The sequence below is a fragment of the Trichoplax adhaerens genome, genomic scaffold, assembly GCF_000150275.1.
Source record: "Trichoplax adhaerens TRIADscaffold_1 genomic scaffold, whole genome shotgun sequence".
Taxonomy (NCBI): Eukaryota; Metazoa; Placozoa; class Uniplacotomia; order Trichoplacea; family Trichoplacidae; genus Trichoplax; species Trichoplax adhaerens.
In genome coordinates, this window is record NW_002060943.1 from 3,815,657 (window position 1) to 3,839,468 (window position 23,812).

At 30.1% G+C, this 23,812-nt stretch overlaps 2 protein-coding genes across 2 annotated transcripts; one reads left to right on the forward strand and one right to left on the reverse strand.

Moving 5' to 3' along the window:
• Window positions 1-2,874: 2,874 nt before the first annotated feature.
• Window positions 2,875-3,873, reverse strand: TRIADDRAFT_51668 (uncharacterized protein; the record flags this gene model as incomplete). Its single annotated transcript, XM_002108565.1, has 2 exons — window positions 2,875-3,806; window positions 3,840-3,873. 2 exons carry the CDS (start codon window positions 3,871-3,873, stop codon window positions 2,875-2,877), a joined length of 966 nt encoding a protein of 321 aa, XP_002108601.1.
• A 12,789-nt stretch (window positions 3,874-16,662) lies between these two features.
• On the forward strand, window positions 16,663-17,532 carry TRIADDRAFT_51669 (uncharacterized protein; the record flags this gene model as incomplete). Its single annotated transcript, XM_002107758.1, has 1 exon — window positions 16,663-17,532. The coding sequence occupies one exon, from the start codon at window positions 16,663-16,665 to the stop codon at window positions 17,530-17,532; it is 870 nt and encodes a 289-aa protein (XP_002107794.1).
• Window positions 17,533-23,812: the final 6,280 nt, after the last annotated feature.

Below are 23,812 nucleotides of genomic sequence, written 5' to 3' on the forward strand. Positions count from 1 at the left end.
TAAAATCTCCGTATTCAAATATCCGGAAATTAAGTTCATTTTTTAAATTTTATTCTGTATACAAATTTTATTTTTCCTATTTTTTATTGACAAACTCAAGAATCTAATGAACCTGACTACAATTCCTTGGATTGTATTCCTAATAATGGTTGTACTCAATGAGCCTTACTAACAGTATATTTTCCATCTATTAAATACACAGCAAGAGATTGGCACAACTTGAGATGCTACGTAATATTTCTTTAGGACCAGGAGAATACTATCCTACTCCAGCAGCCCTATATAGCAATTAGAGTCACAAAAGAGAATAATAAAATTAAAGAATTATGTTAATAGAACAACATTGCAACCTCTATACGGAAATTTCCGTATCTAACTAAGTCGAAAATAATAACAAATATTTAATTATAGTAGAACGGCGCTATCATTCCTGTGTAAAAGTATTTTTATCATCAGGTGCGGGTTAAATTTTACACGACTTAATTTTATTTCTATACCAACCTATATTATCAACTCTTTAAAACTCATTATTCTTAGCGGCTAAAATTTTAGTATATTTAATGGATCCAGGTAATTAATATATAAGTATGTATTTTATTTTTATCAGATAATAAATTTATTTTGATTCGGTTTTTTTACTTGTCAATGTATTAATTTGCTTAGTCTTAATTGGCGATATCTAGAGATCTCAGCTTGCATTTTGTCGTAATTTTATTATAGTCTTTATAATATAAAAACCCCAGCAGCATTCATTCTATCTCTGTATGGCTTAAAGTACATCAACATTGTTTTGATAAATCTATAGTCAAGATAGTTTGGGTAAAAATAAACACAAATGCGACTAGTTTAAACCTTAAATTCGTTATTATAAATGAGGATTTCATTATGATTTTTTGGCGTCATTCTCAATAAAATTTATAGCACCTCTAAAGTAAACAATGATAGCTACGTTAGTAAATGACTGTGATTGGTTTTATCGGAACTTAATAAAGAGAATAAATCTCAAGTTCCAGGTAAAAATAAAGTAGTAAAATCATGAATGATTATCAATTAAGCTCATTTCAGATTTGTTTAAGATTTCGTGTAAGTGAAAATGCCAACAGATTAACAGAGTTTTAAGCATTAACACAAAATAGACCGTCCGAGTTCAAATTTATGGCAGGTTCTTGAATTTTAAAAGTAGATTTAAATTTTATACTTTCTAGATCATTTATGGTAGTATCAGTAGATCTCAATGCAATCTATGAGTACATGCTAATTTCTCTGTTAGCGATATTCGAAGTAATTGGTAGAAAAGTAATATAATTCTGCCTCAGTGTGTTTCATAACTTTCCTACCACAATTGATATTACCTCAGCTACTGTAGCTAAGATGAAAATATTATATAATGGGTTAAATAAGACTGCAATCGTTCAATAAATAGAATGACCTGCAATAGCTTTATATTTGGCTCCACAAATGTGTAATACCATAACAAAAATTATAAATTGTGACAGTAACGAATTGAAACCAAAAATAGTAAAAAAATACAGTAAATTAGCTCATCCTCTTGCTAAAGTTGTTATCTGATCGAATGGCGTAGCCTCAGGCTGATTATTATTCTATAAACTTACCTCTTAAGGAAGGAAGCCAGTTGGCTAATAATTTAGCCGTAAACTGAGTACTAACATGCTAAATACTCTGTTTCTTAACAAACGTATTAATTAATTCTATGACATCGTTAAGTAAATTCCTTGATTTACCTCGAATGAATCGCAAACTCAACTCTCTCGCACCAAGTATGGTAAACGACCATATGCTAAGCAGGGAATCATCCAGATTTTAAGCATTTTTATAGATTTAATTTAAACTTGACTATACGATTATACTTAGTACAGTCAGACTGTTTGCTCGTTTAAATATTATATTATATTGACTACAAATAATAAAATATAATGCTGTACCAACTAATCTTTGTAAGTCTTCATTGCCTGATCGCATCCTTAGTGTCTGAGCTCAAAATTTTCTGGTATTGAAACTAGTGCAAACTTAGTTATATTGAGAAAATGGCGATCTTGTTTAACGTCTAAAGGATATAAACTGAGTTATTCTTATTAATGTAAATGGCTCTAAGTTCTAATATAGGACTATTTCCTAGCTATGTCATTTACATAATGCTACCATCAAATTTATCAGTTTAAAATACGATGCAGTAGAATAACTAGACATAACATATATTCTTACTCATTTGCCATAGACGCCGAGGATTATTGCCTATCAATTACACTTACCTTAAACATTTACTTATGCTTAATATATCATTTACATTCTGTTAACTAGTACTACGACAATGAATTGTTCGTACACATATTTTGAAATCAAAGGGTATTCCCAATATTTATTTATTTTATTAAGAGAAAAGAAATTACATGTTGTTACAAATCTTCAATTGAAATTGCTTTTTGCTTCAAGCATAAGAGCATCTGTATACAATTGTATAATATATTCTTCTATGTCATCTGAATAGCATTTGCTATAATGTTGGATAAAGCTAATATGACTGCCTACTATGTAAAATTATTGTAAAAAATTGGCCAAAATTAGTAAGAAATGAAAGATCTCAATTTATTTTGATTCAAGAAATGTATTGATGATGTTAAATAAGTTTTAAAATCCTTGATATGAGATTAGTTACAGCTCTTTATGGTCTAAAATTCACCATTACGTCGATTATGAGCTATGGTATCCGACTTACTTCATACCTATGCAGTATAAGTAAACGGTAAGATAAAATTGATGCTGTATACTATCAATTTTAACCCAATTAGACCAAAATTATGGCATAATTTATATCAAAATGAAAAAAATGGATAGCAATAATATTTGATCGGAATGTCAAAGATTTCTTTGCAAATGCATAATTCTATTTCTCTTGTAACAAACGGTAGTAATTACTCTATTACGCAATTCATGGCTTCTCCAAATATAAATAATTGGATTAGTAGCAGCAGTTGCCAAGAATAAGATGTAGAATATAACCGAAACTTTAAATGGTAGCAAATTGAAAATTTCAAAATCAGATAGATCTAAAATAGTAAGAACAGTGGTTGGTATCCAACAAAATAAATTTGTGCCTACTATAGTAGCGGTAGTTCGAATTGATTTAATAATACTTCTAGCTCTATTTCGATCGCAAGCTAAATTTTTTTGGCAGGCAATATAAAAAATAATACTGTAACAACCGACGACAATAGAAATGACTAAGATTAAATGGATTAAGTAAATTGATGCAATAACATCGGATGCCCCAAAAACAAGAGCTTCCTCAGGACTTCCAATAGCAAATCCTTTGCTACAGTTTTCTTCCTCTCGCTCAATTGCAATAGAAATTATAGAACTGTCTAGCCTACAATAATCTTTATACCCATATCTCCCCAAACCAACATTCTCTAAACCTAACAATGGCACGATATAAATTATTAGAGAAAATACCCAAGGAAAAATAATCAATACTTTAACTTTATTCGGTGTCATTAAATTGGGATAACGCAATGGTTGAACAACAATTATGCAGCGATCGATAGAAATAACGGCTGCAATTGTTAGTGATACTCCATAGAACCATCCAACAAGGAAAGCTTGCGCTTGACATATGGTAGAAGGTACAGACGATCCCATAATGATTACTGTTAGAACCATTGGAATAGCCAATAAACCAGTTAATAAATCAGCAGCTGCTAAGTTCCCAATAAAATTGTTATTGATTCGATTTTGTAAACTAGGATTCTTATACAGAGTAATCAAATAAAACAGATTCCCAACAATAGCTGTAATGGTAATAATAGTCAAAATAATTATACCTATAACGGGTATAAAAGACGCTTTACTTTCCATATTGCTGTATTTTTTGACGCTATTATTGATAAGACGGACCAAAGTACTAAAATACGAATAGTGATCACCTTTATAAAGTTACATAAGCAGGAAGATGGATTTTGCTGTCTCTCTGTTATGATAAAATTGATGCAAGGTAAAAATTTTAATCCATAATATTTCATTTAGAATGTAAACGATAACATCATTACTTCAAACGATTATGATACTCTCCGAGTCAAATATCTTCAAAAAACTCACAACCAACTATCTACAAAATGGAAAATTCTATCCTCTAGTAGAGATACTAACTGCGAAAGCTATTTTCAAGTAGGATGATGTGATTAAAATTGCTAATTTAGTAAACTTTCAGCTAAGTATAATAAATAAAAATGAACATTTACTAAGATACTATACGGAGTTAATAAAAACAGAAAAGGATAAGGAAAAAGTTTTAGTATTTTTCAGTAGCGTAGCACCAAAGGATTTATTTTACTATAATAGATGGATTACATCTATACTCTTAATATATAGTTAAGGGTCTAATTTTTATCTAGCTACAGCAAAAACTATAATATAATTGAAAAGTAAACAGATGTTTTTTTGAACCATCGATCCAGTAGCCAATAGCCGATTAATTATTAACATCAAACATTGTATTATTGATGCAACCTAAATGAATATATAAACCAGTTTAAAGCTCTTTAAATAATTATTACAATAGGATAGGAAGTAGAATAAAATCTTCGCAGTGGCTACGTCATTCATTTTACGAATCTTCATCATCTTTACTCTGATATATATTTTCAAATCTTGGCTCGATTGCAAAGTACCTTTTAATGTGGGGATGTCACAAAACAGCTTTGCAACAAGATATCTTAATGTACGATCAATAAGTCAATTCCTTGAACCACGTATCAAGGAACGATATCTGCACTATCACGAACACTTTTGCTCTACTAACAGACTACACAAAGACTTTAATGCCTCGTATTTTACGTTAAACACTAAGTTTGAGAATCCACTTTATTGCACGATATACTGCATTTATATAATATTCCTCAATATCCATGAGTTATAGTTGGTACGATTAACTTTGGAATCATTTACTGAATTAGATATTAATTATAGCTACTGCTCCCTTAATACAGACAACGGTATTTACGAACATAGACATCTGATGAATAATACAGAATAGTCAGATTACGATATGTCCTATCACGGAACATTTCCACGATAATTTACAATCTACCATAAGTAAGTTATAATCAAAATGATTCAAACTGCAAGTAGATGATTTGCATTCCCTATTATAACTATTAATTCAATATGTGTATTGTGTCTCGGTCATAAAAAGTCAGTACTATATTAAAACACAGTATATCCAAATTAGAAGTTAACTAAATAAGGATAGGCTAACAGAATTATCCTAACATAGATATTTCTACTCTAATACAGTATATAACACTGTCACAGGGGAGTTTCTTGTCCTTTATCAAACAGATAGAAAGTCATTATGGCTGACTTGTGAATTAATATTGCAGTTTATACAGAATAGAAAATATTCTGTAATTTTTATAGTAAAATCATTCTATCTGTTTTATAGATGATATTTACTTACAAACTGAAAGATAAGTTGGTATTATGAAGATTTAGCAAAAAGTAGATTGGTAATTTTCTTATTTATAAGTATAGTAATACTAGAATTGGATCGAGATCATCAGCCAATTAGTCCTTGTTATAATCCTAATAACTTATCAAAGCCAACTAAACAAAACCATTAAACTATGATCAGCTTTACTTTATTTAATCTGTTTGTAATAGGTCGTCAAGGTGATACAGTCAAACAACCACATACCGGTAATTAGATATAAAATCGAAATAAATCTGACAAGGTTGCATGTCTTATTACGTCAACAAAATCAGAATTTAATTGGTAGATATGTCATTGGTCTTGAAATATTATACATATACAGTCACGATCTAATATACCACATTATGACATATAAACTAAATCCTAATGTACTTTCTAGGAATTAATTTTACGTGATATGTTCTAAATCCTACCGCGTCAACATGAAATGATGTTATCGTCACGTAGTAAAATCGTTTATTTTTAGCATTTCTTTTCTCAATTTTTTCCTTATTTTCTAAATGATGATGACTAAAGCTGTATACCATAATATCCATAGTAAATAATAATATCAAAATTATAGCCGGTAATCAATCAGATTCTAGTTTCTATACGATTTCAGACCGATAAGGTAAATGTTTATTTTTGGAAGACCTAACTTACCAAAGTTATAGTATGGCCAATTATTCGACTAACTTACTGTCACAAACCAGCTTCGTGACAAGGATAACGTAAAACAAATCTCTAAATTACTATAGTCTCCGGGATTCAGTATCCCTTAACTACCTCACAAGAATTTAGACGCCTTTGATTCTACGTTAAACTCAACTAGACAATTGAGAACTACTTTATTCAACTATCTGACGGGCTTATATACCCTTCTACAGCAGCTAACATTCATGAGTCATCTTATAAAAATTCTTAGGTGAGAACATCTACTAACTAATTTTTCACAGTCGGACTACAATATGTCCATTCACAGAATCATTTCAGTACACATTACAGCACAGCATTAAATTTACTGTAACACATTTATAATTAGAGTAATTCCTACTGTAAGTAACTAGTTGTAATATATTATCGCTATATTATATTAACCAAATTTAGATAGCTATTTCTTCACGGTAGTTCGTATCGTGACACTTACGTGTTCAAAGAGAAATTGAATTTCGTAGAGTAAAGGTAAATTTAGCAATGTCTATGGTACATAAGAAATTTTACAATTAGGGATACTCTAGTATAGTATAAATAACCCCGAAATAGTGAATGCTAACCTGAGTTTTGTAGCTGAGACATATGTTACGATGTAGCTAATATTATAGGCTGATGGAGGTAAAACAATAATGCTGAAATAGGATAGAGAAATTTTATAATCCTGATACTTGGTAAGACTACAATAATATTGTAAATACTGAGAAGCTAATTAACGAGTAGTTTAGGAATACTAGATTGTTCTATTTCGTATAAGCTAAGTTTTGTAGCTGAGACACATGTTACGACATAGCTAATATAGGCTGATGGAGGTTTAATGTAATACTAAAATAAGATAGGAAATTTTACGATCCTGATACTTGGTAAGGCTATAATAAAATCTTAAATACTGAGAAGCTAATTAAAGAGTACTTTAGGAATATTTGATTGTTCTATTTTGTAAAAGTTAGGTTTTGTACCTGAGATACATATTACAGCATAGCTAATAGACAGGCTGATAGAGGTTAAATATTAACGCTAAAGTATTAAATTTTAGGTTCCTGATACTTGATAAGGCTAGAATAAAATTATAAGTGCTGTGAAGTTAATAAACAAGTAGGAATATTAGATTATTCTATTTCGTATAAGTTAAGTGTTTTAGTTGAGACACATCTTACGATAAAACTAATATATAGGCTGATGTAGGTTTAATATTAAAGCTAAAATAGGATAGGAGATTTTATGATCCTGATACTTGATAAGGCTACAATATGATTGTAAATACTAAATACTATAATGTTAATAAACAAATAGTTTAGGAATCTAAATTGTTGTTTATCATACAAGCTAGGTTTTGTAGCTGAGATACATGTTACGGTAAAGCGAATATATATAGACTCATGGAAGCTAAATATTGAAGCTAAAATAGGATAGTAAATTTAATGATCCTGATACGTAGTAAGGCTGTAATACAATTGTAAATACTGTGAAGCTAACAGAAAAATAGCTTATAGTTTAGGAATACTAGATCATTTCTTTCGCAATTCGTAATATATTTGTAGACCACTGCTGTATTATTCTGCATACTTAGAACTAGCGTGAATAAGTAAATCGATTATTACAAAGTCATTCCTATTCACGTTTTCAACCCTAAATCATTAAATAAATTCTACAGAAATGACTATTCAATATTTCTAGTCATTATAGAGACTAATCATGTAAAGGAAAATGGTTCTTAGTATGAGCTAGAGAGCCTTAAAAGTATATAATAGCAAGATGGTTCCACCAGCTACGATCTAAGGCGTAGCAAGGATAGTACAATTTGGCGTAAATCAGATATGCGAAGGTGGTCTGACAATTAGCAGTGAAACAGACGTTATTATCATAAAATGTATTTTAATAATTACAGGTAATCAACTGCTTTTACCCGCCTCAGATTCCGATAAATTTTATGGTGATAATAATTCTATGTAATAGATGTAGTGGTAAGAGTAATTTTATTGCATCATGTGTTGTTATAGCTACATAAACACTAGCTATTAAAGCTCTTGCTCGATTAGTATCTGCACTAAGTATCCTGCATTAAAGTAAACTTTAAATCATCTTCTTTTCGATTCTCCTCAAAAACATTTGTTTGGTATGCTGCAAAGCTGGTAAGAAGTAGTTTAAGTTTATTACCAACCTATACAAAACTCATGCTAACTTGTCTTAGTAATAGGTCTATTTAAATTTAAATAATTTTATTCGATTTATCAATTATTGCGTAACTAAAAAGAATTTCCACAAGTCTTGAGGTACCATGTATCAAGTTTTCTGTTTCTTAATGACGAAGGTTTAATGGATTCTACAAACCTGTCGCAAATCAACTCTACGATAACAGAGCTTAAAGCTGAAGTCTGAAAATTTCGTCCTGAATTGCGCATCAGAGTGCTTAATCCGATTAAGAAACTCTTGGAACTCCTATTTCTGATCTTACAGATTTACAGGCTTGTATATTGTACACCTTTAACCTTATACCAGACATTAAACTTAACGAGTAAATTAATGCAGGTTACTTATTGAATAGTGTCGCAGCACCGATTAAGAATGATGAATTCTTTTTCTGTGATTACCTGTAAAACCTTCCACCTTACTGTAAGACTGCTACCAAGCTTCACTACTTCAATACCTTCGCGAAGGACCTTAGTCAACAGTAAGAGCCAGTCTAGAAGCTTATAGGTAATATTATAAAGCTAGCTTTATTCAAATGTTGTTCCACTACACAGCTTAAATTACTCTCCTTGAGTACAAATGCGCTTCCTCACACACTTGTGACAAACTCCCCGTGTGCTATCTGTTAATTATTTCCTCCGTCATATAGCCTTTTCTATACCCATGTAATTATATTAATCATTATTGAGTATATGTATGAGTTAATTAATATACTGTATTGTGTACCAATAGTAACTTATTCCAATAAATAACTTAAATCCGCTCAGTGCCTAATAGATTGCATAAAAGTGTGACAACCGCCATTTTGATTATTGTTCATATTTTGCATAGTACCGAACCTAAATCTACACAGTCATTAATGGAAATCCATTAACGGTTGAATATTACAATTTTGCCATAATATTTATAACTGTCTATTTCTAAATCAATTACATTATCACACTTAATATCTTAAACTATTGCAAATGGTTAACCTCTCCAGATCAAATGTCGAAATTACGAGCATTTCCTAACGAATTTAGTAGTGTTATTGGACACGGATATCTGACAACGCACTACCGTCACATTATCTATGGATGGAAGAATTCAAATTGTATTCTATAAATTCATACAACACAGTAATAATTATAGCGATTCGTGGGCAAAGTCTGCAAGTATGACTAATTACATGGTGAGATATTGCTGTAAAGACGCTCTTATTCAATTTTTTTGCTAACAGAACAAGTTTGCTAAGTACTTGGAAAATAGTATACAAGAAAATCTTACCAATTTATAGGTAATAGATTTGCTATAAAGCAATTAAATGTACTATAGTGTTACTGGTCCTCAATAAACGTAACAGCAGTTAATTTCCAGCTGGAGAAAAGTCTAATTTTATTTTCTGGAGAGCTTTCTTATATAGTCATGCATCAATTTACACATCCGACTGCAAGATTTTACAAGTTTAAGATAAAAACAGCACATCAGAATCCAGCCTAATTCAGTCATTTCATATAGAATATAATGAGATATCTTTAATAAGGATTAACTATACTTATTACAATCATTTCAAGTTTCGTAAGTGCTCAGTAAATATCAATTAATAATCAAATGACGATATACCATAAGTGAAAAGGCAGTTTTGCTCAAAATGCTAATATGTAGGGGTTAAGTGAAGTAATTGATAAATTTCTTAATCTTGTCAATTGTGCAGATTTATGGCATAATATTTTAGTGCCATATAGTCAATAAGAAATGACGATATACCGTAACTGAGAAGAAAGCTTTACCCAAAATGCTTTTACATAGAAGCAAGTCTGATTTAATTGATAAATCGTTTTAGCATTTTCTTGTTAAAAGGTTTATAATAAGCGGCTATAATTATCGAACAGAAATTGACAATATCATAATATGACTTCGCTGGTTGCGCATGAGTTAAAACAGATTACTTCTAAGTTATTACGACGTTATTTTAAACTATTACTAGTGCAAACTCCCGTCGCTTTACTGACGGTTTACGATAATGTGCTCATTTAACAGAGGTTCAGTAACTATCAGATCGCTGACTAACGAACATTATCCTCTTAGAAATACTTTTTGTAATATGATATATAGCAATCAAAAATAACCGGGACAGGGGAACTATAGTAAGGTAACACTACGAATTGCAAGAGAGCAATAGAACTAAGAGTACCTACTGATGTGTATCAATCACTTTTCAAATTTCGTTAAGTAACTTTCGTATTAGTATGTTTACCGAATAAGGATGGTTACTATATACAGTATAGAAATCAAAAGTAATTGGGACAGGGGAACTACAGTAGGATAACACTACGAATTGCAAGAGAGCAATAGAACTAATAGTACCTACTGATGTGTATCAATCACTTCTACCTTCTCAATAATATTTACATAAATCCTAGAGATCATTCATTTCTATACCAATTCAAATTTCGTTAAGTAACTTTCATATTAGTAATCGGGACAGGGGAACTACAGTAGGATAACACTACGAATTGTAAGAGAGCAATAGAACTAATAGTACCTACTGATGTGTATCAATCACTTCTACCTTCTCAATAATATTTACATAAACCCTACAGATCATTCATTTCTATACCAATTCAAATTTCGTTAAGTAACTTTCGTATTAGTATGTTTACTGAATAAGGATGGTTACTATATACGGTATTAATGCTATGTTAAGGTTGGTGAGCGAAACTTTCAAATATACGTTTATGGTCAATTTCTTAATAAAATTAACAGATAGTATTATCATTCGATATTATATATATCCTAGTAACAGTAATATACTATGCTATATTAAGATTAGTTAATGGTCCAGAGCACATTATGATAACTAATGTACGGTGATGGACATACCAAGTTAAGATTAGCAGGTACTGTAAGATATCTACAGTGCGGTAGAATGTCCTTCGTACTGTGGTCAATTCTATACCAATCATTATAATGTGTCTAAGGATCGCTGTCGTATGCAAGCAAAGCTTGCTCTGTCGATAACAACCGTTATAAGAAAATGTAACAATCAAAATGGCTGTATAGAAAACTCTATAAAGCTTCTATGTTTATTCAATTTTCATCAGAATATTACATGAAATCAAAATTTAAAGGCCCAGTGGCCACCCTTAGCGATATAACGAATACTATTTTAATAATCAGTACTCTGCAGAAATTACTACCTTAGAGCTATTCGTTTTACATGAAGAAATCTTTAGGTTAAAAGTACTGTAAGAATCTTATACTGACCTATTGAAATGAACCCATAATCAGAGTCATTTAACAGTAGTATAAATACCCCCGCGCTGCTCATTTCAAGGGAGGGTGGGTGAGATCTACTTCTTAACCTACTATAATATCAGAATTTATCCTGTACCGGTTAGCTGAATTAACTCTGCACAACTCGAGATATACGATAACAAGGAACATGCTATAAAGAGTTTCTGTCCGTTCAAAATAGTTACGGCATTCGAAACTCTAATTATAAATTCTCACAGCAGTATAAATTACTGTACAGCAGCAACTCATCTCAGAAGTATAATCTAGGCAACAATAGTTCTATCTAAATACGTTTGGCTATGACCATTATAGCAGAGCGAAGGTTCGATAATTGCTTAAAAAACAACAGACTTGAACTATCGGCTGTACAACAATTTAGGAGTTATTCGTGACAATTTACAAATTCTGTATTAGATTTTAATCTTGTTCAATCTCTTCTACATTGAGCAATATATCAAAAAATTTAGTTTGCGATATCCAATCTTAATTATCCAATATATTATTTTACTAAAAAATGCTTAATCCAAATTCAAGTATTTATATCAATTTTAAAACTACTGATATTGCGATTGCAATATTTTTGTTCATTCAATCAAGTGATCATAACTTTTATTAAACGCTAGGTATAAGCAGGACAATGTGTGTCACAAACCAGCTTCGTGACAAGGATAACGTAAAACAAATCTCTAAATCTCTAAAATCTGCGGATTCAGTATCCCTAGTCACAAGAATTTAGACGCCTTTGATTCTACGTTAAACTCAACTAGACAATTGAGAACTACTTTATTCAACTATCTGGCGGGCTCATATACCCCTTCTACAGCAGCTAACATTCATGAGTCATCTTGTAAAAATACTTAGGTGAGAACATCTACTAACTAATTTTTTACAGTCGGACTACAACATGTCCATTCACAGAATCATTTCAGAGCACATTACAGCACAACATTAAATTTACTGTAACACATTTATAATTAGAGTAATTCCTATTGTAAGTAACTAGTTGTAATATATTATCACTATATTATATTAACCAAATTTAGATAGCTATTTCTTCACGGTAGTTCGTACCGTGACAATGTGGCACATAAATTGTCAATTATAAGCCTTTTAGAATAAAATTTCTTTAAAAATTTAAATATTAGTAATTTAAGAAAAAAAAAAAAATTACTACTTAATTAACGCGCAAGATATTAACTATTCTTATTTATTACTCTATTCTTAAACTTATCCTTGCAATCACAATGATCATTTTTAACTAATACCGGTAGTATTTGTTAATACGCGTATATCTCAATAAACTAATTCCAACTCTAATTTCATCTACATTTCGAAAGGAAAATTGTCGAAATTATAATTCGATTATCAAAGTGACGCTATATATCACCATTAAATCATAAACTTTTTCTGCATTGCAGTATAACACTCATTCATTTATAGTAGTCCGGAGTAATTGTCTAAATATTTATACAAGTTCATTATTCTATCCTATACATCTATAGTTATCGCTAACGAATGATTTCAATCTTTCTAGAAGTAATATAAGTTACTTAATTAATACCCTAAATGATCAGTCAAGATATTTCTAAGTCTACTCTTCTATTCAAATTTCTTGCTATCCGCATTATTTCTGCAAATAAGTTACCTGGAAACAATTTTAATTGGCTAGCTCAGGCTATAATTATTTGAAGTCATATAGCCTGAACGATTTAATTTAACATAAAAACAATCTATGTACACCGCCGATTGATAAGGTACCTATGGTAATTCATGCTTATATTGGAATTCACATATTATCATTTTTTGTTTACATTGCATAATTCAATTTATTCTGTGCTCATTTAGCTTATACTGTATCGTTTTATCAGAAATCGCTAGTCATGATGGAAATATACCCGAGTTTATTTTGTCGGATACCAAATACTGTGCCTTAATGAAGTTCACGAATCTGCAGTTAAAGGTTTAATTATTTTGAATATATTTTATTACAGTTTTGTACAGTAACTAATATCTAGCAGTATACAGCTCGAGATATAAGTATAAGTACAACGACTATCTAATTATACGATTCACTTACTATTCTGAATTTTAATAAATTTTATTTAGAAAAAATTTTAATGAAACTCATTTAAAGTAGACTATTCAAGTAAATCATTATCTATTTTTTAAAAACTCTGTACGTGAAATACACAAAATACACTTTAATTCAAAAAGTTCTGATTTTCAAGAATTACAACTCGCTTCCCATCATCTTTCCGAAATTTCAGGTTTATTAGTTGCTTTCTATAAATACAATAATATTTCTAACTTGAACATGATATTTATAGAAATAATCATAGTTAGATAGCCAATATATTTATCTAACGGTCAGTATTTAAATATAGTTTTACATGTACGAAGCAGCTGCTGTCAGTAGTGCCTATGAGTGTCCTTGACGGCCATTTGGGACTATTGGTGGTTACTGTAACAGTTATATAATAATCAATAGGATACACAAAAAGGATCGATATTGTTGTAGACAGGTTACCGATACATTCCTATGGTTTGGTATTTTAATGCGGTTTAATTACAATTTAGCATGTTACCAACCTATTATCATATCATAATCAATACGGATTTTATCTATTTATAATTACAGAATTATCAACTGGCTTTTCGAGCGCCACATTTAATATTTATTATCGTATGATTCTCTTCAAAGAACTAGCATAGTATTTATGTGTATTTTAGACATTGTACCGATATTTAAACCTTCCAGATTGTTCATCATTAAGTAATAGCATAATCTATACGCGCATCACGACGTTAGATCATCGTGAACAAAAATTTATTGCATCAATTATTACAGATAGTCTGTTCTTAAAGCTACAAACCAATTTACGTAACGTACAATTTATAGATAGCAGATACTAAATAAGAAGGATTTTGTTTACATTAAAAATGACTATAATTTTTGAGTTAAACCTGTATAGGCTATATAGCTGATGCTTAATTTTAGAGATATACCACATGCCTATGATTCAATGCCATATATGTATTAAATAGCATTATGTAGCGGTAGTAGGAGAAATTTCTAATTTCGATATAGCAATGTGTTATCAACCTCTGATGTGACTATTGCCTAATGATTAGCTTGAGAATACGTAAATATTATTTACGTTTTATGCACCAAGTAATGAAAAAAGAGTTTAATAATGATTTTTCGCTTGCGCACAAGAAATTAAACGGTCTACTTTGCGTCTGCCATGAAATTCGAGTAAAATCTTTACAGTTGTCCCGAAGTGTTAGTCTTGCTTGCTAGTTCAAAGTTGTAGACCAATAGAAATGCCTGTACGTGTATTTTCTTACAGAATTATACACTCATTCGTTACAACATGTAAGCTACATAGAAGCTGATATATAAAACTGGTAATGGTGACTTCAGAAGTAAGCTCTTAAATGCACGGAAATCAGCAATCATATCCATATCGATAATATCTCAAAGAATTACCACGATCACTAGCAGCAGTATCAAAAATACTGTACAATTTAGCTTATGGCGAAAATTTCTGAATTTTTTCAAGAATTTTTGACATAATCTATTGTATATTGTAAAATCAATCATAAAGATATCGTTCAGAGCATTTGCTATTATTGGTTAATTGCAAAGTAAAGCCAACAATAAGCAAAAAATGTAATATATTAAGTGAGTAAATATACCTCTTTACTGCTAATTAAATTTCCAAACCACGAGATACATGCAATTTTGAATAAATGATTCTAACGTAATCACTACAATTCGATATTCCTTTAATTAGTTATGCCACCATAAAGCAGTATCTATAGCAATCAATACGATACTTGAACTTGCTGACAAAAGTTTAATTTCATTTACCCTCCGTTACCATACACCAACTGGCACAATTCTATTAGGTTTGAATGAGAAAAATAGAATAATAAAGCAGAAATTATTTTGAATTTATTACAGCAATTAATTTTAATATTCAATACCGCTTGGTATAAATATAAATATAAATTTATATTATACTCTTCTGACAATAAATTAAAGCTATTATTTCATCGGTATACTAATGACGATTTTAATTTCATAATGAAAATGGAAGTAAAATTAGGACATCAATTTGTTAATCGACCAAATTAGCATATATAATACGACTCAATTTTAAAGAAATCAAAAATATAATGTAATAGGCATTAGTATATTATTCAATAGCAGCAAATCTAAACATTAAATACTTAGAGAGTTAATACGCCGAACAATGTTATTCTAATTTATGTCAATGGTTTTAATAATTGATTGAAAGGATTCAAAGCGACGTATAAGTAAAAATGAATAATTTAATCAATTCTAGAGTCTTATTCATTTTTGTCCTCTATACAATGGAATATTGTCCAATTTTACTGCTCGTAAACCTTTATAATTTTAACTTAAATAATCCTAAACACCCATTCGAATACTACTCTAATTGAAACGACAGTATTTTATTTCGCTAAACAATAATTATTTGATGTTATATACCAGGTTATCTAAAATACTGCCTACTATTAGACGATAGATACGCAATTGATTTGTCGAAATAATTCTTTCAAAACATGATTCATGCGTCGGAAAGATCCAATAGAAATTATCATCTAATTAATTACTTTAAATAATTTTGCATATATCGTCAATACTTACGCCTAATTAATTATTTAACGGAGAATATACGTCAAGTTTTATGAGAGACGCCGTTATTATTGTTCTCAAGTAGATTTAAAAGAAGAGAAATAAACATCACTTCGACAACGTCTTGGTCCCTAAGTTTCATCACTATAAACCTACATTTAGGTATAGCGAACTATCAAAAACGGGTTATGTTATGGATTGGAAAAGGCAATTCGAATCGAGCCACCAATTTAATTCCACCTATTCTGTCAATGCTTCATCTTCCACACATATATTAAGTAATTTACGAATTGCAATTATATGTGTTTGCTCGATCATCTCAGTATTTAGTATAATGGGTAATTTGTTGTCGCTGATGGCTATCTCTAGATCTAAATACTGGCATACACCTAATGGTTTACTCTTAACTAATCTTGCTATAGTTGACTTTTTACTTGGGTTGATATGCTTACCGCTAGTAATTGCAGTAGCTTATGCAGGTCAAAATGTTCCAACAGTTTTATGTCAAATTCAAGCATTTTCATTAGGAGTTCTCAATTGTACTTCTATCAATACTGCTGTAATTATCAGTATCGATCGCTATGTAGCAGTAGCTCAACCTTATTATCATGCTGCATCTGTAGGTAGAAGTAAAGTTATTAAAGCAATCGTCACCGCTTGGTCACTATCGGCAATAATGTCCTCGATACCAATTATCGCTCAAGGAAAGTATGGACTAGGAATCTATGATAATCGAAATCAAATATGTTGGTTTTTTATGAGAGATTATGCTAAAAATCATATCATTAATAGCATATTTATTACAGCAATGTTGTTAGCTATTGCTATCGTTTTATTTTGCTATGCAATTATGTTTGGAATTGCTTATCAGAAAAGTACTGCTACGCCTCTGTATCATTTTGGAAGCAGCTACCGTAATATTAAGAAAACCATTTTTACTACCACCTTAATAGTGGGAACTAAAATAATTTGTTGGCTGCCATTATCAGTTGTCAGTGTTCTTGATGCTTGCACTACAGTACCATTAACTTCTTTAGTAGGAATTATGGTTTATTTCTTTGCTTTTGCCAATTCGGCTTTAAATCCGATGATTTATATAGCTACTAGTAGTACTTTGCGCTTAAAAGTACTGCAACTTATCCATCGAAATCGTCGAGTTAATAATTTAGTCACTGTATCAAGCACTTTCACCAGAAATACATAATTACAACATATACCGGTATACTTATGTGATAGAAACATATAAATGTGACTACCCGTATTTTGTATTTGCTTTTTTATTTAAAGAGTATCAAACCTAGGAATATAAAATCTATGTAATCATATAATCATATATTTGAGATAACTCCGTTCATTCTAAAATTCATTTGTGGTTAAAGCTCCAATGACTTATTAAACACATAGCATAATCAATAAAATGCAACGTAATCGCGATTTAGATTCCTTTATATTTATACCATAATATACTTGTAGTTGTTAAATTAGTAAAGAATCAATAGATTGCTAAACTGAATTATTATTTTCCATTGCTCCGAGTAATTTTGTGTTATTTTGTCGAACCAAAGTCAATCTTTTATGCAATTTTGTGATTTTGATTGAAGGCAGGATATGACTGTAACTGCTACCGTAATGACGTAAATAGCTAGGTACATGCCTGATTGATTAAGTAATTATTTGTGCGGTCTTATAGACATATAATATTGTATAACTTTGGAAAACTTGTTTTTATATGGATATAGTATAAAGCAACCATACTAACTGGCACATCTAGTCTGCCAGAGATAATTATTTAACTAGATTTCTTATGCCGCTGCTTAATTTTTTAACTTCCTTGGAAGATTGTCTGGTTGAGAATTCAACGATATCATATCCAGCATTAACATTTAAAATTAATTCTCTTGATTAATAACAACTATGTAGTCCAGTTGCGTAACTTTTTCAAGTCTAATTCTGAAATTAAGGAGATATTATTTAAATAACCGTGATCGTGGAGGAATTAAAATTGTTCTTTAAAAATATGCCACAATATATTGTGATTAATAAAATACGCGATAAAAGCATAAATGCCATTCAATTTTTAATAAATGCTGGTTAACTTGTCTACAATAACCTCTAATTTAAACGTATAAAGGTTCTTTTAATATCATATGCCTTAAAAGTTCTACTAATCTCAGAGTCAAAATTTTGATTTAAAGGATATATCCTATTGAATATTTTAAAATCTATATAATCAGCAATATTTTTCACGGAAGATTATGCTCGTAAATTCCTACATGAAAAAGTTCAAATCCTTTTAACAAACTGTGGGTTCGCTAAAGCATGGTACTCTACAGTTCGTGTTTGCAATGGTTAAAACTACTATCATGCAATCAATTAATAATTTATCAACAATTTAAATGGTTGCCGATATTCATTCAGATATTACCCTATCGTCAACCATAGTATTTTTAATATTGCTATAAATATACTATATGGTAGTGATTTCGTCATATACTGCGGGCAATGAGTAAATATATTTACAATGTGCACTTAATTTTGTTCGTTGATATCTCGATCACCAATATCTTTGGTTAACTAATTACGAAATCGAATCTATGACAACAGTATAATTTGATGGAGCCCGTAATAGGAATAAAACATTAATTTAAATTCTTAATACTATACTACATATTTATCATCCCCTGATAGAAAGTCTCTTCTCAGTAAATAGTTCTCTTTCATTTAATATTATTCTTCTTGTATTTCAATACTAATTAATACAATTTTTCCCTTACCATAAACACATCACGAATTTCAAATCGTATATGAAGAAATCCATCGATCCAACGACAATCGCATGATTAGGATATACGTACGCCTAAAAAATTAAGTAAATGTAATCATTTGATTCTGTAATGATCTCAGCTAATTGTAGTAGAACAGTATGTGGCTAAGCAAACCTACAATGATAGCAGGAGTCTATTATATGTTCATTACAGATTCATTAGCATTTCGCTTCTAATATTTTGCCGGAAAAAATTTTAATTATTTTCATAGTATGTAAGTAAAATATTATTTACGTAGAAATAGATTGCCGAGGCCATCGTTTGTAGTTATTCTGCCAAGAATGTAGATAATGCAATTGTACTTATTGAAACCTTGTCACGGCAAAAACTCTGTAAACTTAAACGCTGAAATATCTAAAACGCCCTCTGAAAAACCTACATATTATTCGCACTTTTAACAACTGCCATGCTTTATCATATTATTGCAAAATTTCGACTTTTACAGTATGTTCTTTATTCAGATGATTGAATATTTTATTACGTTCTAAGCTTCTGTAAATATTTCAACCTTCTATAACGGCGTTAAAGCTCTTTCCATTCGAAACCTTATTTTAAATTTTTAGCTAGAATTTTTAATTGTTTATATGAGAAATTCATTCCACCTCGAAGTGCACCTTGCCAAATATTATTAACGGCAAATTGGGCTTAAATTGGGATCGTATACAGAATAATAAAAATCATTTCCTGATGAAAAATTATAGGGTGTAGCCATAAAAATGGGCAAAAACAATCGCATTAAGCAATATCGATGCTTTATTTAATTAATTGGACGATATATTTTCAAAATACATCGTTTTGATTGATATTAGCGATAGCAGAGGATCTGAATTCAAGTGGGAGAAATATTTTATAGCAAAATTAGGCGCTAGAAATAAACAGTAAGATTGAGTTTACTCATTGTTAATATAATAAAGTCTTTATACAGCAACATATTTGCGTTATTTGGACTTTACGAAAGTGTTACTACAGTAATATCTACTGGGAAATATTGCTATGTAACGCTATTCAATCTACAGAGCATGTATTTAAAATTGATGTAATCAGCTCATTTCTATTGTAAAATACTTTTAATTGAAAATTCCATAAGAATTTGACTTGGAACAAATGTAATAAAATTTGGAATTTAAAATAAAGGCAAGAGAGGAAGGTAGTTGTTATGGCTATGATGACCTATGATAATATTAAGATATTAAGACACCACCTACCTATAATATTAAATCTCATAGATTATTAGCAAACTATTACACATTAGATTTCTTACAGTCATAATTTTCATATGTACCAATGCATTATATAATATGTTATTCTTTTATTATTTCTTTCTTAACATTGTACGGTGCTGTGTGTAAGCCATATACAGTACTATAGTATAGCAAAGATGGTTTTGATTATCAAGACTAACTGCAGAAATTCGATATTAATGTAGTTTAATCTATGTCTGTTGTAATCGTTATTTGGTTCCTTGCAAACTAGTACTACATTAAGTAAGCGCAGCAAATATTATATTACCATTTCATTAAATCCAGTACACCAAATCTGGATTTGGAAACTGATTCAATTTTTTTCTTTATTAGCGATTATCGAGTATATCTAGATATCTTTGAGAGTGAAATTAGAAGACTTAAAATCCTAACGCAAGCTGTTGCGACTAGATCAATATCCTAAACATCCATTCCCGCTATGGCCACTGCAGGCAAGTTCATCTTTATGGGGATAAATAATTTTATTAAATCACGATGATGCTATTACGACCAAACTCCTTCAGACTAGTACTTCCTAAACTACATTATTCTGCTACGCATCTTAGTCTCTATGCAAGCTATTATCGAAGATTAGGTTCTTGATTTCTTTCTAGAGTATCATGAGCAATCAGGATTTAGCGAGATTTTACATCCAGAATTAATCGTAGGGCTTAAATTTTCGCAGTTGAGACTATAATTCCTATTTAGATATTGCTTCGAAATACTAGATAATGAAATTATTTCATTATTTTCGTTACTATTCAAAATTTAGGTACTTTTCAGTCGCAATTATGAGTTCTAGTCAATACTTCGAGCATCAGCGGTCGTTAGAAATATTTAAAAGTAAACTTAAACTCATTTAATGTTATAATATCAGTTCAATCACAGATTTATTTACTCTGCGATGTGTAATTCACCATAAATTAGTTATAACTACTATGATTTATACTACTAGAGTAACGAATATTTATACAGGTGTCACAAACCAACTTCGTGACAAGTATAACGTAAAAACAAATCTCTAAATTACTATAGTCTCCGGGATTCAGTATCCCTACTTACAAGAATTTAGACGCCTTTGATTCTACGTTAAAACAACTATACAATTGAGAACTGCTTTATTCAACTATCTGACGGGTTTATATACCCTTCTACAGCAGCTAACATTCACAAGTCATCTTATAATAATACTTGGGTGAGAACATCTACTAACTAATTTTTCACAGTCGGACTACAATATGTCCATTCACAGAATCATTTCAGCACACATTACAGCACAGCAATAAATTTACTGTAACACATTTATAATTAGAGTAATTCCTATTGTAAGTAACTAGTTGTAATATAATATCACTATACTATATTAACCAAATTTAGATAGCTATTTCTTCACGGTAGTTCGTACCGTGACAACAGGATGTAATATATGATCAAAAATAACCATTACAATTATATGCTATAACATTGTAGCAACTGTAGAATACACTTTATAAATTAAACAATTATAGCAATTTTTAGCCACCCATTATACTTACAGTAGCGATTTAAAGTATACCAATAAATATGTCTCTTATATTTTTATAACATTGCAAACTCTAAAAAAATATATACATTAAGACATACATTATATCACTATATGTTCATAATTCTCAATTACAGCTATTTTGCTATTATACCAAGGAACAATAAAGACTTTGTCCTATGGCGGCTGTTATTTAGGATAATCATTTTCGACTTTACATATATATTAATATTACTATCGAAGACTGTTTCTAGTTATTAACAATGTAATAATGATGAAAATCATCGCAGCTGGAATCGTAATATGTATTGTTACATCTATCTATATCTAATACCATTTGCCTGGAAAGATTTCTAGTAACATTTATGAATAATAGTATTAATAGCTATTGGCTGTTATAGAGGATAATGATTTTCGATTTTACACATATATCAACAGTGCTGTTAAATATCGTTTTTAGGTATTGTACGATGTAATAACAGTACAAACTGTCGCAGCTTGAAACATGACATGCTTTGCTACGTCTATATCTACTATCACTCTCTGGAAAGATATCTCATGACATTTCTGTGTAATATTATTTATTTATCGTTTAAGCAGAAATACGCCTAAATTATTCCTATGGATCAGCCTTAAACCAAAAAATATCAGATAAGTGCCAACTTTCATCCCCAAAGCAAATTAATCACTTTAACATTACAAATAATATTAAGAGAACAAAATATAGACCGATCTACTACACATTATATCGCTTCATATTAATATATTACATTTAATACTACATATACTCAATGAAACATTCATGATAAATTCGTACATTTTGTTATAATTTGTAACTAAAAGATTATGCTATACATTCAAAATTGAGAATTTACCATTACCTCGAAAAATTAAACTAGAAGTTAGATCAAAGGAACAGAATAAGAAAGCGAAACTATCGCAGATAAGTTAATATCATTTCCAAGGCCAAAAATTTTAATGAGTATTGTCTAATAAAAATCCTAATAATTACGGTATGAAAGTAGTGACTAATATTTATGTAAATACTATAATTCCAAACAAAAATATTGCATTCGACTTATCTCTATGCAGATGATCCAATTATATTATTTAACGAGGGGACAACTATGAAAATCTTTCATCGTCATGGTAGCTATTGTATTCTAATGAAATTATTTCGTTAGCTCACATTAAATTCTTCGTTAATAATTAATTAGGTAAGGAAAGGATTTCTCTTAGTCTTCTTATTGTACTCTAAGAACTGGCGAAAGAACTTGGTTCAAAACCTCAATTAATCAGGTAATTAACATAAAAGTTTATGAATTAATACAAAAATGGAAATAATAAAAATGACTATAACAAAAACTAAAAATAACGACTTGCGTTTCCTATGACGCATTTATCAATTCTATGTACAGTATAAGTCCTACAATTATCTGAGAAGGCAATAAACTCATATATTCTTACCTTAAACTGTAAATAGGCTGTAAAGTGTTAGGGATCATCAATTCGGTAAGGTAAGATTTGTTTCACAAAACTAGTTTTCCGACGATAATTTGGCCTGATTTAACTTGTAAGCGAAAGAGATCAATACAACACCCTTTTCATTATGAATTATTTTGTAAACTAAAAGATTTTTTACTCCGCGTTCTTATGACTTTTCTTATAATTTTTAAATAAATGATAAGAATACAATTTAGATTTTTGCTCGATGGAATCATGAATTTATGATTCCTCTTCAAAGTATGTATAAAGCTCATGAGTTATCCATATTATTACAGGATAGATAACTACTTTTCCCCTCAGCAAGCTCATTATATTTTTTGTCATGTCTGACGGAAATATTTATTCAGAAGAATCTTTGCATCATTATAGATGTATCTATACAGAAGGTAA